The following is a 14,673-nucleotide window of genomic DNA, read 5'->3' on the forward strand; positions in this document are numbered from 1 at the left end:
CATACATGACTACTGGACAAACCATACCTTTGACTAGACAGACCTTTGTTGGCAAAGTAATGTCTCTGTTGGTCATAACTTTTCTTCCAAGGAGCAAGCGTCTTTTAATTTCACGGCTGCAGTCACCATCTGCAGTGATTTTGGAGCCCAAGAAAATAAAGTCTCTCACGGTTTCCATTGTTTTCCCATCTATTTGCCATGAAGTGATGGGACCAGATGCCATGATCTCGGTTTTAATGTTGTGTTTTAAGTCAACTTTTTCACTCTCCTGTTTCACTTTCATCAAGAGGCTCTTTAGTTCTTCTTCACTTTCTGCCATAAGTGTGGTGTGATCTACATATCTGAGGTCATTGATATTTCTCCTGGCAATCTTGATTCCAGCTTGTGCTTCATCCAGCCCGGCATTTCTCATGATGCACCCTGCATATAAGTTAAATAAGCAGGGTGACAATATACAGCCTTGATGTACTCCTGTCCCAGTTTGGAACCAGTCTGTTGTTTCTAAAAGGTTTCAGAAAGGACTCTCAAGTCAACAGGAAGACAGGCAAACTGAAGACGGATGGGAACTGACCCAGACCTCACTACTTTGCAGCCTCATGCACTAGTGACTTTGTCTCTGAATCACACTGTACCTGTGTCGCTCAAGCTGTGAAATCTTAGTCTCTTTTCCCGAAGAAACTGCAAATGAAAGGAGATTACAGTTGGCCCTTAAGTGGGGTTAATGGTTTTGGCTTAGATCATTGATAGCTAGGAAGGGCTAAGGTATTTTTCTAGATGACGACAATTTTGATTATCATGCTTAGACTTGAGAAGAGGGAAAGTGGGGTGGGGGCAGTGAAAAGAGAAGGAAATTTGAGCAGAAAACCCTTGGAGATCTGTGCGTGGCTTGCTTCTGTATTTCTCTCTGCTAAAACCCAGCATTTGCAGGGCAGTGGCTCTCAGCTTTGGGTAATACTTATCAGAATTAGATGAGGGAATGCTCTTTTTAAATGCAGATTCAGGGCCCCACCTCCAGATTCAGTAAAACAGAAAGGGCAGAGCCCAGAAGTCTGCATTTTTAACAAATCAACTCATCTGATTTTGATAAAAGTGTGCCTTAGACTTTGAGGAACATTGGCATAGAAAGGTTTTCCAGTCTTCCTGAGAAACACTCTTTCAATGCATCCATTCATTTGAGCCAAGTCTAGGAACACAGAGATAAAAGGCATAGTCTCATTTCAGCATTCAAAGAGTTCAAAGTCAAGTAGAGAAGAGACTTGGAAGCTGATGGTTACAAAATGTAAATAAGTTCATAGAGCAGAAGGAGCTATGTGCTGTGGAGAACTGGAGAGGTATTCGGCTCAGCCCACATGGGAAGAAGTGCACAGTCCTGGGGAGGAAGGGATAACAGAAGAAGGGACTCTGCCTTCAAGGATGAGTGGGCATAAACCAGGAAGAGAGGAGGGAAGAATTCCAGGTTGAGGGAACCCAGTGGACAATAAGAAGTGTGGCCTCTAGGGAAATACTCAGATGAGACAGGGCAGAAGGGAAAGGGTGGTAAAAAAGATGGGCGGATGAAGGCGGAGATTGAAAGTCTGTCTTTCATAATAAAATAATGTCTTTTCACATGGGTAGGTGCATTGCCAGGGCTTTCTGGTTGGCACTAGAAGTAAAGAACCCGCCTGCCAGTGCAGGAGATGTAAGAGCTGCAGGTTCAATCCCTGGGTGGGAAAGATCCCCTGGAGGAGGGCATGGCAACCCACTCCAGTATTCTTGCCTGGAGAATCCCATGGACAGAGGAGCCTGGCGGGCCACAGTCCATGGAGTCACAAAGAGTTGAACACCACCAAAGCGACTTAGCATGCGTGCACAGGTGCGTTGCCAATGTTCGTATTGCTGTTGTTGCAACAGCAACGGATGCGTTGTTCCAAGTTGTAGTCTTTGCCCTCTTAGCAACAGCTCTCTCAACGCAGCAGTGTTCTGATAAGCTTCCAACTGAGAAGGGATTCAGAAAAGTCCAGGGCAGTCCTAACTGGATTTACCTTCTTATTTCATTCATTAATCTTTGTCGTCAGATGTCTTGGACTGCAGTAGAGCTGAAAGGTCTAACTAAAGGAAGCAAGAAGCGTGACTACGTACAGAACCAGGGCAAAAACTCCACACTGAATATATGTGGGAGTATACATTACCATCCATTACCAATTTGCACATCTTGTGTAAAATACAAATGAGCCCATGGATAAAAATGAAGTCGTGTTCATCATGGTTTTTTATAAGGATTAGGATCAAAAAACGTACCTGAAGTTACCACTTTGTTCTCAAAAGCTTGAATGATACCTTCACTGCCACAAAATCTACATAAACTGCCATTGTAACTCACAGTGTGTGGTTATGCAAACAGGAAAAACAACAGAAGCTAGAGTAGAAATCTGAGCATGCTGTGCTAATATGAAAGAGCTTTTTTCTTTAACCAGAGAGAATCACGTCATTTCATAATAGAACTACGTATATCCACCCAACCATCAGTTTAGAATATGTGGGGAAATATGTGTGTGTGTGTGTGTAAATCACACTCAGCTGTAATATGATATTATAAATAATAGTAAAGAGAGTGAGCATTATCAAATGTTGGTAATATTTCTTTTCCTCCACACTTATACAGAAAAAAATAAAAAATGGTGGGGGTGGGCAGGAGGGAAGAAAAGTGTCTTTAAGCTTCGAAATGGATTCCAGCTGTTAATATTATTTATTGCAAATAATATTATCAAGTAGTGAAGCCCCTGTCTTTGAACCCCTTGCAGTTGTGTGTAATACTGGAGCCAATGCAAGAACTGATGTCCAGACATAAAACCTACAATCTCAGTCCACGGGACTGCCTGAAGACCTGCTTGTTTCAGAAGTGGCAGCGGATGGTGGCCCCGCCAGGTACGGCCTCGCTCTTCACTCTCCACCTACATGCTTTTTCCGAGGCTGCTTCTGGACATGAAGGGATAGGAAAAGGGAGTGATTATAAACGTATCAGGCAAAGTAGTTTATAAGGGATGTTCTGACCGTGATGTTGGATCCAAAGACACTGAGTTGGTGAAGGGCAAACATCCTTCTTCGACGTGGTGACCATGCTCCACAGTCTTCTCACTTGCTAGATTTAGGAGGACAGAAACTCACAGAAGGAAATTGATGTCTTTAATGTTACTGAGATGTTGATAAAGCCGAGATGAGAACCAAGGTTCACTGTCTCCCGGGCCAGTGGTCGTTCCACTGGACAAGACTTTGGTGACCGCAGATGGCTGACTTTAGTTTTCTTTGTCCTTTGAAGAATGGTAGAAATTACGAAAAGAAAGGGGGAGAAGGAAGAAGAAAGGAAGAATGGGGGGATGGGCAGAAGAGAAAAAGAAGGAAGGTGGGGGGGAAGGAATAGATGGAAGAGAAAAGGGAAGGAAGGAGGAGAAAGTTTTGCCCTATTTTTAAAGATACATAATATCAAAGGGTATTCTGATCATGAAAAGAATACATAAAAGACCCCATTTCTCCACTTTCCTAGGATGCAGTTTAGATACTGTAGTCTCCTGCTGGGGTTCTGAAATTACTGCTTCGAGTCATCATTAATTGTCTTTCTATCTAATACATTTTCACTCCCAGGCGTGTGCCGAGCCTCATTGATCATAAAAGCAAAATGTATCCATTCGCTAAAAATTGTTTTTATGAAGAGTAATTATTAACATGAGGCACATAGCTTTCTGAATCATGAAATATAATGGTCACCTTCCACTGGTAATTGGCCAGGGGTTTTAAATAAAGAGGATATAGTCAATATAATCAAGCACATGTTTAGAAAGCTGGGAAAATGAGCATTACTTTACATAGAATAGCTGCATCCCCATCTTAGGGGAATTTTCGACATTTAGAACATTATTTTTCAAAGATATTAAATGTGTTTAAATTGGTCTTATTTTCTCTTTCAATATCAATAAGGTTTTATGGGGAAAAAATTTCACTCACTCCAGGTCTTGAAAACTTCTATTTCCTGATGCATGCACATGTAATTCTTATGACGTGTATGTGTGTGTGTGTGTGTGTGTATTAGTCATTCAGTCATCTCTAACTCTTTGTGCCCCTTGGACTGTCACCCACCAGGCTTCTCCATCCATGGAATTCTCCAGGCAAGAACACTGGAGTGGGTTGCCTTTCCCTTCTCCAGGGGATCTTCCTGACCCAGGGATTGAACAGGGGTCTTCTGCATTGCAGGCAGATTCTTTACCATCTGAGCCACCAGGGAAGCCCCATAATTCATATATTATTCATTAATTCAGTCATTAACTCAACAACTATTTATTGAGCCCCTACAAGATGCCAGGCACTGGCCAAGCCACTCTGCTTACAGCACTGCATGAAAACAGTCATAGATCACAGTCTCTCAGACCTTTATTTTTTTATTGAATCTTCACTAGCATTATTGTGAGGTATGAGATATTTCTTGTTATTCCCATTCAATATAATAGGCCTGAGATTTAAAGTAGAGCTTGCCAAAGTTAGCGCAAGACTAATCAATAGAGACCTATGTCACAATAAGTCTTTGTGTCTTCAGTTCATGACTCTAATCCTACAGCTACGTACAGCCAGTAGGAGCAACACAGAGCAAACATTTGAGACATATTTTCCCAAAATTCCATTAAAAAATACAATTTTTTTAAATAAAAGCAGCAGATTTCAAGTCAAAGGAAGAAGACGCTGGTCAGGGAAAACTGGAGTATTCGCTTAACTTTAGACTGTACCACTCAGCTCACCTCCAGCTGCCTAAGTTGGAACAATTCTGTTTCCTGTTTCGATAGCCTTCAGAATAAGCATCCATACTCTCCATGGATAGGGACGGTAGATACCCTCGGTCAATGAGTATCTTCAGACATTAAGACAAAAATATTTATGAAAGAAAAAATAGTGTATAAATAGAAACCTTCTACTTCTTCATCAAGTCAGGAATAACATGATGGACCCAGTAGTCTTTGAAATGAGCCTTAAAACAAACTCACCCCATTGTCCAATAGAAGCAGCAAAGATGTCTCAAGAAAATGCCAAAGGTCCGCTCACTTAATTCCAATATGGCCCTAGCTTACCTTCTTCCCATCAGGGCTGGACCTAGAATAGGGTTAGCTCTTACATACCATTTCCAATTCATTTAGTAAGTGCCTGGAACAGGCTTCTGAAAGTTTCTCATTCTCAAAACAAAGATTATATAGCACCTAACTAATAGAGTTGCTATGAATATAAAATAATGACAGAAAATGTCAGGAATATGAAAACATTGAGTCATGCTCACAATGCATAATAAATAAATGAAATTCTTCTTACTACACATTTCCATAAGTCTGTACGCTTCCAATAAAATCTTGCCTCATCCTTCAGTTTCAAAAATATATATATATTTTTTTCTATTTCTAAACCTTCTGGAAGAGGTCTAGTTTCTTTTCATTAATATATTGATTATAGCATATTAAAACATTTTCCCCCCAGGAATTTTCAAGTTAGTTGCATCCTTTAAACACCAGGGTGCAAACCATGGGCATTTCTCCTGAGCTTGGGAATCCCCAAGTTCTACATCAATGGCTGGTTGGATGGACACTTCTTTTTACTTCATCATTTCAAGGTGTAATAGAGCTTGGCTGCAATATAACACTTGGCCAGTAGGTGCTGCTGTTACTCACTGGGTCCCTAATTTAATAAATTCATATAGGTGGCGCTAGTGGTAAAGAATCCACCTGCCAGTGCAAGAGTTACAAGTTTCATCTCTGGGTCGGGAAGATCCCCAGAGTAGGAAATAGCAACCCACTCCAGTACTCTTGCCTGGAAAATTCCATGGACAGAGGAGCCTGGTGGGCTGCAGTCCATGGGGTCACAAAGACTCAGATACAACTGAATGCACACATGTGCGTGCGTATGCACATACACACACACACACACACACACACACACTTTTCTCAGGCCTTGGAGGCTCCCTAGGAATCTCAGTGTGAATAGCGTGACAGTCTCTCAGTTGTGTCCAACTCTTTGCAACTCCATGGACTGTACATTCCATGGAATTCTCCAGGCCAGAATACTGGAGTGGGTAGCCTGTCCCTTCTCCAGAGGATGTTCCCAACCCAAGGATCGAACCCAGGTCTCCTGCACTGCAGGTGGATTCTCAGAGCCCTCCTTTTATTATAAAAATAAGGTAGGCCATAAAAATTTTTTCTCAAAATTCATAATGGTAATAATATTTTAAGTTCAAATTGTGATAGGGGTATAACTCACCCCTAAGATTTATTCATAGATTCCAGACATATAGATGGGCTTCCAAGGCGGCGCTAGTGGTAAAGAATCCACCTGCCAATGCAGAAGAGGGAGACTTGGGTTCAATCCCTGGGTTAGAAAGATCCCCTGGAGTAGGAAATGGCAACTCACTTTAGTGTTCTTGCCTGAAGAATCCCAGGGACAGAGGAGCCTGGTGAGCTACAGTCTATGGGGTCACAAAGAATCGGACATGACTGAGCACAAGACATATAGATGAAATCAGAAAGAACAATTAAAGGCAAATCATTTTATAGACATGGTAAAGAAAAGAGTTTCCATCATTTTGTACTAAAACTAGATCATCAGATTTCTCCTTTTGGGTTTTGTCAAGTTAAAAAAAACACGGGGAAAAAAATGTCAATAGTCTACTCTTTTCAGTTTACAAAAATGGCGTCACTGGAGGGACCGTGGTGGTCGCTCGGGAACTGATCCCCCTTCCATTTTCCATATTGCAGCAGAACCCACAAGGCAACCGACAACCAAACGGAGGAAAAGGAAAAACTCCACGAGCAGCACCTCCAACAGCAGCGCGGGGAACGCCGCCAACAGCACCGGCAGCAAGAAGAAGACCACGGCCGCCAACCTGAGTCTGTCCAGTCAGGTACCTGTAAGTCTCGCTTTCCTTTTAGGCTGCAATTCCTGCCTTTACCATCTCCCAATTCCAGGGGGCCCGCGGAAAAGACTCTTAGCTGCAAAGACCTTCTGGGCCGGGCGGGCGAGAGGCGGGGTTGGGGAAAGGGAAGGCAGGACAGGAGTTGGGAGGAAGGGGGAGGACTCTGTCCTGAAAACCAGCCCCTGCAAACTGGGAACTAGAAAGCAATACGCAGAGTCTGTGCTGCAGCGGGACAGGAATGAAAATGCCGTCAGAGTCGCAGACAGGAGATATGTCACCTAAGGTTTAATTAAAATATCACTGAGCGATGTGCCTGGTGGCAGATAAGGGGCTCTGGGCACCATTGCTGGGACCCTGTGTTCCACTGGAAAGCTAGCTCCTGGCACTCAGACTCCAGGTTGTCATTTGACTGTCCCCAGCCCTGCCCACCCCACCCCAGACATGGGCATCTCCTCTTATCTTAAGACTCAGGTAATTAACTCAAGGCCAGTGCAGCTCAGTGGATTTCGTTTTCCCTGTTTCATTAGCTTAGAGGGAGGTTCAGCCGCAGGTTTGGTCTGAACTGTCTTGACCTCTTGACCCTTTTCTTTCAGTTCCGGGTCTTGACGAAGGAAATGGGCCGCTCAGAAGGGGGCTTCTTTGAACTCTGAGACTCATAGCCGAGGGTGTCCCCAGAAGGGCAAACCAGGCAGATGGGACCTTTCTTGCTCTCCTCTTGATTTCTTCCCCAGTCCTCTCCCTTCTTCCTGATTCCTTCTAGACTCTGAATTCTTCATCCCAGAATTAGACCACTTACCGCTTTTACTGACAAGTTCTCACGTTCCCTGAAGCCCATCTTGCCTCTTCAGTGACCTGCGGGTGTTCCTTCTCTGTGCCCTTGGTACATTACCTCACCAGGCTTTCAACTGTCCTTTCTTCCAACCCAGGGATTCTCATGGTGCATCAGAAATGCCCTCTGGATCCTGTGTCTTTGAGAGTGTGCCCTTTCTTGTAGCTGCCCTCCACCTCCAATGCAGTTTTTTTTTTTTTAACCTTTCCCCTCTTTCTCACTCGTCTCCCCTCTTGGATTTGGTTGTGGTCCTCTTCCTTCAGGTTCTGATCCTGCTGTGTCTCCTGTCCATGTGAGAGTGGACCATCCTTTCCAGAAGGTTCTCCACTTACTTTTAAGTGTGGCTTTCAAATCTGACCCCCCACCCACTTGCCCCCACGTCCCATTGGTCACTTCTCTTCGGCTAAACCCAACCCCACCAGTGTATCGGAGAATTATCTGGCCTCTCCTCCTGTCCTCCATAGACAGAGGGTACGGTTGCCATTCCCCAGTACATTAAAAAGAAAGGGTCATGAGAGAGTGGCCAGTCTATGAGGTAGGTGTCATTTTAATTTTAAGAGCGTTAGGAATTTCAGTCTTTAGATAAAACCAGAGTCACCTCTGTTTTTAACTGGGCTATCATCCCTGAAGAGTGAGGGGGCTGGAAATCAAAGGAGAAAAGCAGCCTTCTTATTAAGGTGCCAGTAAGTTATACCCACTGCTGGTTAAATGGAAAATGAATAGGAAAAAAAATGGCCAGGTGTAAATAAATCAGCCCCCAAAGCATACACAAGTAGCCTATTCATTCATTTAATCTGAGAGTTTTAGAAACTAAAGGTTGTTAGTTTCCACAAACAATTGAAAGAACATTCCAGGGACTTCTGGAACTCTGACATAGCTACTTAAAGGCACAGGGACTGCAAGAATTCAGAGCGGTTCACCAAGCGTTTTCTGAGCTCCTTTTGTGTGCCCTACACTACAGCAGGTGTTGGTAATCCAACGCCTGGTTGGATTTAAATTTAAAAAAAAAAAAAAGACACCCAAGCTCCATCATTGAAGAGCTGACTATCTAAAGGAGGGACGATGAAGAGGTTTCTTCTCTCCTGCCAACTCAGTCTCCTGGGGTCAACTCACAGGGTAGAGTGTCCAGAAAGGTTCTGAGCCTGAACTGGACGTGGTAGGCCATCCATTAGTGATGTCTGCCATGGGTACAGAATAGCAGCTACCTGTCCATGTATTTTCACATACCTGGCCCAGTCAGAAGCATTGCAATTTTTTTTAAAGAGCACCTAACTTTTTCCACTCCATTACATTCTTGTCCTTCCAACCAACCATTGCATTTTGCTGGAAGATGCCTGTGTTGAGAGGGTCTTTAGTGAGTTAAGACCCTTCGGACAAGAGCAAGGCACCGTGAGAAAGTGCAAGAAGAATGTTAGCAGTATCCTCACCATGCAGTGAAGGGTGTTTTCATTAAGTGAAACTTAGAGATGGCTGAGAGAAACAGGGAAGTCATCCAGGTTAGGCAAACGTGTCCATTTCTGTAGGTCCCCCGGCTGGTTGGATGTCAGATGATAAGCACCGACTGGCTCGTAAGGATAACATCTTTTGTGTGTCCTGAATCACTCACACCCCGTTCCTGTTTAACTAGAAATGCCACTTGCTGGCCTTAGCTGCCCTATCTGAAGACACGGACAGGGGGTCGTGTTACCACGGCCATGGCTGTGGTCCACCCAGTGGCTGGACGGCAGTGTGTGTGTCCGGCAAGGGCTCGGGTTTAATCCTTGGCTTCTGCGTCTCACTCCATCCAAGAGCAGGGGCTAGGAGCGACCCCGAACCGCAGCCTCAACCCTGGGAGGGATGGAGACCCGTGTCAGTCCACAGCAGTGACCCCTGCTGGCCAGTTTAAGCAGAAGCATTGAGGGGCCCTGAAAGGAGTCCCTCCCTGTCCTCAGAGGTTGGTGGTCCTCGCTCAGGGGCTTAGTGAGAAGAGGTACATGGGCACCAGCTGGTGGCATCCCAGGGTCTCCAGCAAGGAGCAGAGGGGTCTGCCTTGTGGGGAGTTGAGACCACATGGGTTACTCTCAGGTGGACCAATATCGCCTCCTGGCGGGGGGGGTCCCACAAGACAGGGCAGGAAGTTCAGCTCTCACTGTGGATGTTGAATGATGTGGGGGGATTTTTAAAGACTGGGGGGGTGTGGGGAAAACGATGCCAACACCCCCAGTTGGAAGGAGCCCCAAATGTGCACTGGGCTTCCAAGGTGGTGCTAGTGGTAAAGAACTTGGCTGACAATGCAGGAGACAAGAGACATGAAGGTTTGATCCCTGGGTTGGGAAGATCCCCTGGAAGTGGGCATGGCAACCCATTCCAGTATTCTTGCCTGGAGAATCCCATGGACAGAGGAGCCTGGTGGGCTGTAGTCCATGGGGTCGCAAAGAATCAGATATAAGTGAAGCGACTGAGCATGCACACAAAATGTGTCTTATGTCTCCACTCATTTTGTGAAGATAGCAAGTCAAGCCCACCTGAGTGGAGAACACACATCCTAGCCTGGAGGTTTAGCAGAGCCAGCTAGAGTCCTGTGCATAACTGTGTAACTGTCCTCAAGCCTCTAGGTGCATACAAAGTCCTTAGCACACGTCTGTTTTATTATAACTTGCCATTTATTCATCACTCACACATGCACACGTGTGCACACACACTCATACGTAGACCCACGATTATGCATCTGGCTAAGGATATGTTTTATAATCAGTAAGGCAAACATGGCATCTCTCTGAAATTTCAGATGCTCCAAAATATCTATGCCTGGGCATCTTTTCCAGTTGTTCCTGGAACAAAGATACACCAAACATACTATGAGCCTGCATGAGCCCCATTTGAAGAGATTCAAGCCACTATTTTCGGAGGACTTTTCTGGAATGGCTGTTGTTTGCTGATACAGTGAAGGCATCTGGAGTGTTGGGAACTTCTTGGCTAATATCACGTTTAAGTCGGCTTCTTCTGTTTCCAAATTATGCTTACTTCCTCCCATTCCCGCAGCCTCTCTCGCTGACCGTGGGCTCACAATACTAGCGCAGACCCCACGCGTCAGTTCTAACATTCTTCTCCTGCCCTGTGACACCTAAGGCTTGTGTTTTCCCAGCCCTTCAAAGGGTGCCGCACACAGGTCACGAGCTGGGGTTCACCCTCGTGTGGCGCTCTGCCGCATCTTAACCTGGTCTTGCCTCCGGCCTTTGCTCCTGACTGTAGGCACAGTGTCCTGAGGGCCTGCAATGAAGGGCGCTTTTTGAATCCCCAACACCCCAAGGGGTCAGGTGAAAGCCCTGTTCCATTTAACGTCCCATCGGCTTTCTTGACACTCGAACTCTGTGTCTGTTTTACATCTCATTTCAGGAGTCCTTGTGAGTCTCTTATAAGTCAGTGTCACGTCTAGCTCCTGGTGGCATCATAAGGATGTTCGTAGGGACTCATAGTTGAACACCCTGCCGGCACGTCGATGGCTGACTCTACTCAGGTCACTTTGAGCCATTTACTTCATCTGGGACATTTCTCTTTAACATCCTTGTTATCAATTCGCAAGAGTGATTAGTCTGAAAACACAGTGTGAAACCTATTGATTATCTTCCCTCTAATTCGAGGGGAATCGATCTACCAGACAAACAAGGTTTTCCATTCCAAAACAAACCAGATGGTCACAAAGGGATTAGTTCGATGGGCACCTTCAAAATTTGAGAAGGGCCCTGGAGGGACAGCTGGACCTTTCTCCTGACCACAGGCAGTGTTCCACTCATAGACTGCCCCAGGCAGCCTCTCTTGCCCCAGTAGAAAGAACGTTTGCCCAGTTGTCAAGGCAAATTCACGCCCGTATCAGCAAATGCTTACTTATATCTCCAAAAGCATCTGGCTGGCCTTGATGTTTCAGCTTCAGCCGAGGCCAAGGGCAGTCGGGCACTCTTAAGTAGATTGTTGCTCAGAGTTGGCAGAGCAGGATCCACCTGACAGATGCCCTGTGCTGTGCCCAGGTCAGCCATTGGGCCCATAGGGCCCCCTTGGAACACGGAGGCCAGAGCAATGCCTTGGGTAGGCTTTCTTCTCCCCTGTCCTCGAGCCTCTGCAGCGGTGGCCTCTGCCAAGCTCCCAGCCCTAGGATGTGCCTTCCTTGTTTGCATGGAAGGACAGTTTGTACTTAAAGGAGTAATTAGATAGATTCTTCTTGCACGCTTCCATCTCTGATGACGACCAGCTTCATCGATATAATTATCATTAGTTCTCTTCATCTTTCTTTAATGGCACCAGCTGGACAGACTGCTTCTCTTTACTGCCCAGATTGGTGGTGGGGTTGCCTTTGTGGGGATAGGTGACAGGCACCATGGAATAACAGATGGTAAATTCAGGGCTTGTTGGCAATCAGCAGGTTTTTGCTAATGACTTAATTAGCTATGCAAATTGTCAAATCAGTGTGAACATTGTTTTTATCGAAAACTTTACCTAAATTAATTACCATAATTAAGTAGCAGAATGTCAAGGATGTTGGCTGCTTAAAAGGGCCTGGCTGAGTAGGAAAAAAGAGAGATCTGTCTTCAATTAAAACATATACCGTCCTTGGGACAGAGAAAATGCCGTTTAGAATGAGTTGCGTGAAGACGGCAGAACCGCCTCCTCCCCGGCGTTGGCTGCTATTCTCAGTAGTTTGCAAAGCCGTCCCGAGACCCTCAGTAAAGGTGGTGGCGTTTCCGAGGTCTCGCACAGCGCCCACTGCCCTCTCAAAAGTCCCCAGTGTCGGCAAGTTGCAAAGCGTGGATTTTTTTAATTTTGAAAAATCCATTTTTTTATTTCTGCAGATTGCTAGCATTGCTCGTTCTCCGGTGTCAGGCTGCACACTAAGGACATAAACTCGCGTGGTTGTTTCCCGTCAGGAGGCGATGTTTATTTCCTGTAGAAATCCAATATGCGTCTTGGCCCCCCCGACACTGAGACTTGGCCCCGGTGTACAGGACACGGTGTGTCTGACCCAGGTCCCCCAGCGCCTCCTCCCGCTAGTGTTTTAAGTGGGCTTCTCTCTCCCAAGGTTCCCTGTAATAATGTCAGCTGCTGTTCACAGGATGTGATGGTGGTAGGAGAGCCAACTCTGATGGGAGGTGAGTTTGGGGACGAGGACGAAAGGCTAATCACTAGATTAGAAAACACGCAGTATGATGCGGCCAACGGCATGGACGACGAGGAAGACTTCACCAATTCACCCGCCCTGGGGAACAGCAGCCCATGGAACAGTAAACCTCCGGCCACTCAGGAGACCAAATCAGAGAACCCCCCGCCCCAGGCTTCCCAGTAAGAGTGACCGGCTCCAGAATCCACTGTCCATAGCCCCGTGGGTCACGCTCACTATTTCAGATCCTTACTTACAGGAGAGGAAGGAGCAAGACGTTAAAACTTTGCCACGCAAATACCGATTTCTAAACCACAATGATCTGAGTTTCTTTCTTCCTTTTTTTTTTTTTTAAATTGAGAGGACCATTCCGAATAAACTTCCATGACCCCTCCCTGGAGGCCTTCGCAGGTAACAGAGATACTGGCACTGATGATAATTAAAACAAGAGCAAATGCTAACGCTTCTCCTGGCTCAGTTTGAACCATGTCTGTTAATTTCCCTTCGCCAACCCCGCATCCAACCATCCAACGAAGGCCATATTGTCAGTAAACCCTCAGTGCTCAGGATCCCATTCTATGCCGAATCCAACTACAGATGACTTTTTAATATTGTAAAATATTTTCTGCTTTTTGACTTGCATCTGAGAGTTTCTTGTTTCAGTAAAAAAAGAAAAGGAAAAAAAATCCGCTTTTGAAAAGTAATTTAAACGTACCTTTATTTTTTTTTCTCTCTCTCTTTCACCTTTTCTTTCTTTGGGTAACAGCGAAGAGGGCCCAGCAGGGTAATTTATGGCCAAGCTAATGTCAATTGGTCCTCGAGCCCGAGTTGGTTCAATCGAGCCTGAGTGCAGAAACAAGAAATGACCTTTTGTCATCAGAGACACCAAGGCAGATTTTTACGTAAAGAAAGGCACCTGGCCCCTTGAGAATGTATTTGTTTGTATAATTGCTGTTGATCCAAATATTTTCAAGCCATGTAATCCATTAATTTTGTGGGCAGTTTAATAAATCTGAAACTTCTGGGTTTCTTTTTTTTTATTGTATCTGAGTTGACTGTTGTTTCTCTTCATAGTATATTTCCTGTATAATATTTTGTAAAGCCCTCACCTGGTTCTTTTATGGGGACTTTCCCTTGGGGGCAATCCCAGTGTATTTATGTGAAACTTTATAAAAGAACTAATTTTTCCATTCGCATATTAATATGTTCCTCTATACATGTAAAGACTCAGTGGCTCGTGTGTTATAAAACAGCTGTATTTTATGTATGCTTTACTGATAAGTGTGCCAATAATAAACTGTGTTAACGACCAAAGCAAAGGAGTCTGCATATCTGTGACCCTGGCAGAGAAATCTGCCCACGATGATGAGAAGTACTTAGCGTGGATTTATGACCCAAATCCCACACGGAGTGGCACTGTGAAAAAGGCTCATCTTTATAAACTACAGTTTCTTCCACACTCACTGCAGTTTACTTGGGCAAACACAGGGGTGTCTTCTCTGTGCTGGGCACTCTGCTGGCCGCAGACACAGGGATTGGAAAGCAAGGATTGACCTCGCTCCCTGTGGCTGGTCAAATACAAGGGCAGCGGCTTCCACTCACTGAGTACTTACTCTGTACCAAGCATCTCAATTTAAGGTCCATAGACATTTCTTCCGGCTTCCCTGAGAGCTCAGACAGTGAAGAATCTGTCTGTAATGCAGGATACCCAGATTCTATCCCTGGGTCGAGAAGATCCCCTGGAGAAGGGAATGGCAACCCACTCCAGTATTCTTGCCTGGAGAATTCCATGGACAGAGG

At 45.2% G+C, this 14,673-nt stretch overlaps 1 protein-coding gene across 10 annotated transcripts in view; it reads left to right on the forward strand.

The window, feature by feature from the left end:
• LDB2 (LIM domain binding 2) overlaps positions 1-14,187 on the forward strand; it is a 455,129-nt gene extending 440,942 nt beyond the window's left edge. Inside the window, exons 6-8 of one of the 10 annotated variants that reach the window (XM_086407461.1) lie at positions 2,781-2,904; positions 6,759-6,910; positions 12,569-14,187. In XM_086407461.1, the coding sequence (XP_086263587.1) occupies positions 2,781-2,904; positions 6,759-6,910; positions 12,569-12,619 (327 nt within the window). In that variant the 3' untranslated portion in view covers positions 12,620-14,187. Of the gene's footprint in view, positions 1-2,780; positions 2,905-6,758; positions 6,911-7,509; positions 8,585-9,538; positions 9,773-12,568 lie in introns of those variants that run through there. The other 9 variants (XM_086407456.1, XM_086407464.1, XM_086407458.1 and 6 more) reach the window with 9 other exon arrangements.
• Positions 14,188-14,673: the final 486 nt, after the last annotated feature.

Source organism: Bos grunniens, chromosome 6 (assembly GCF_055505025.1).
Source record: "Bos grunniens cultivar Pamir isolate PY7600 chromosome 6, Bosgru_T2T1.0, whole genome shotgun sequence".
In the NCBI taxonomy this organism is placed as follows: domain Eukaryota; kingdom Metazoa; phylum Chordata; class Mammalia; order Artiodactyla; family Bovidae; genus Bos; species Bos grunniens.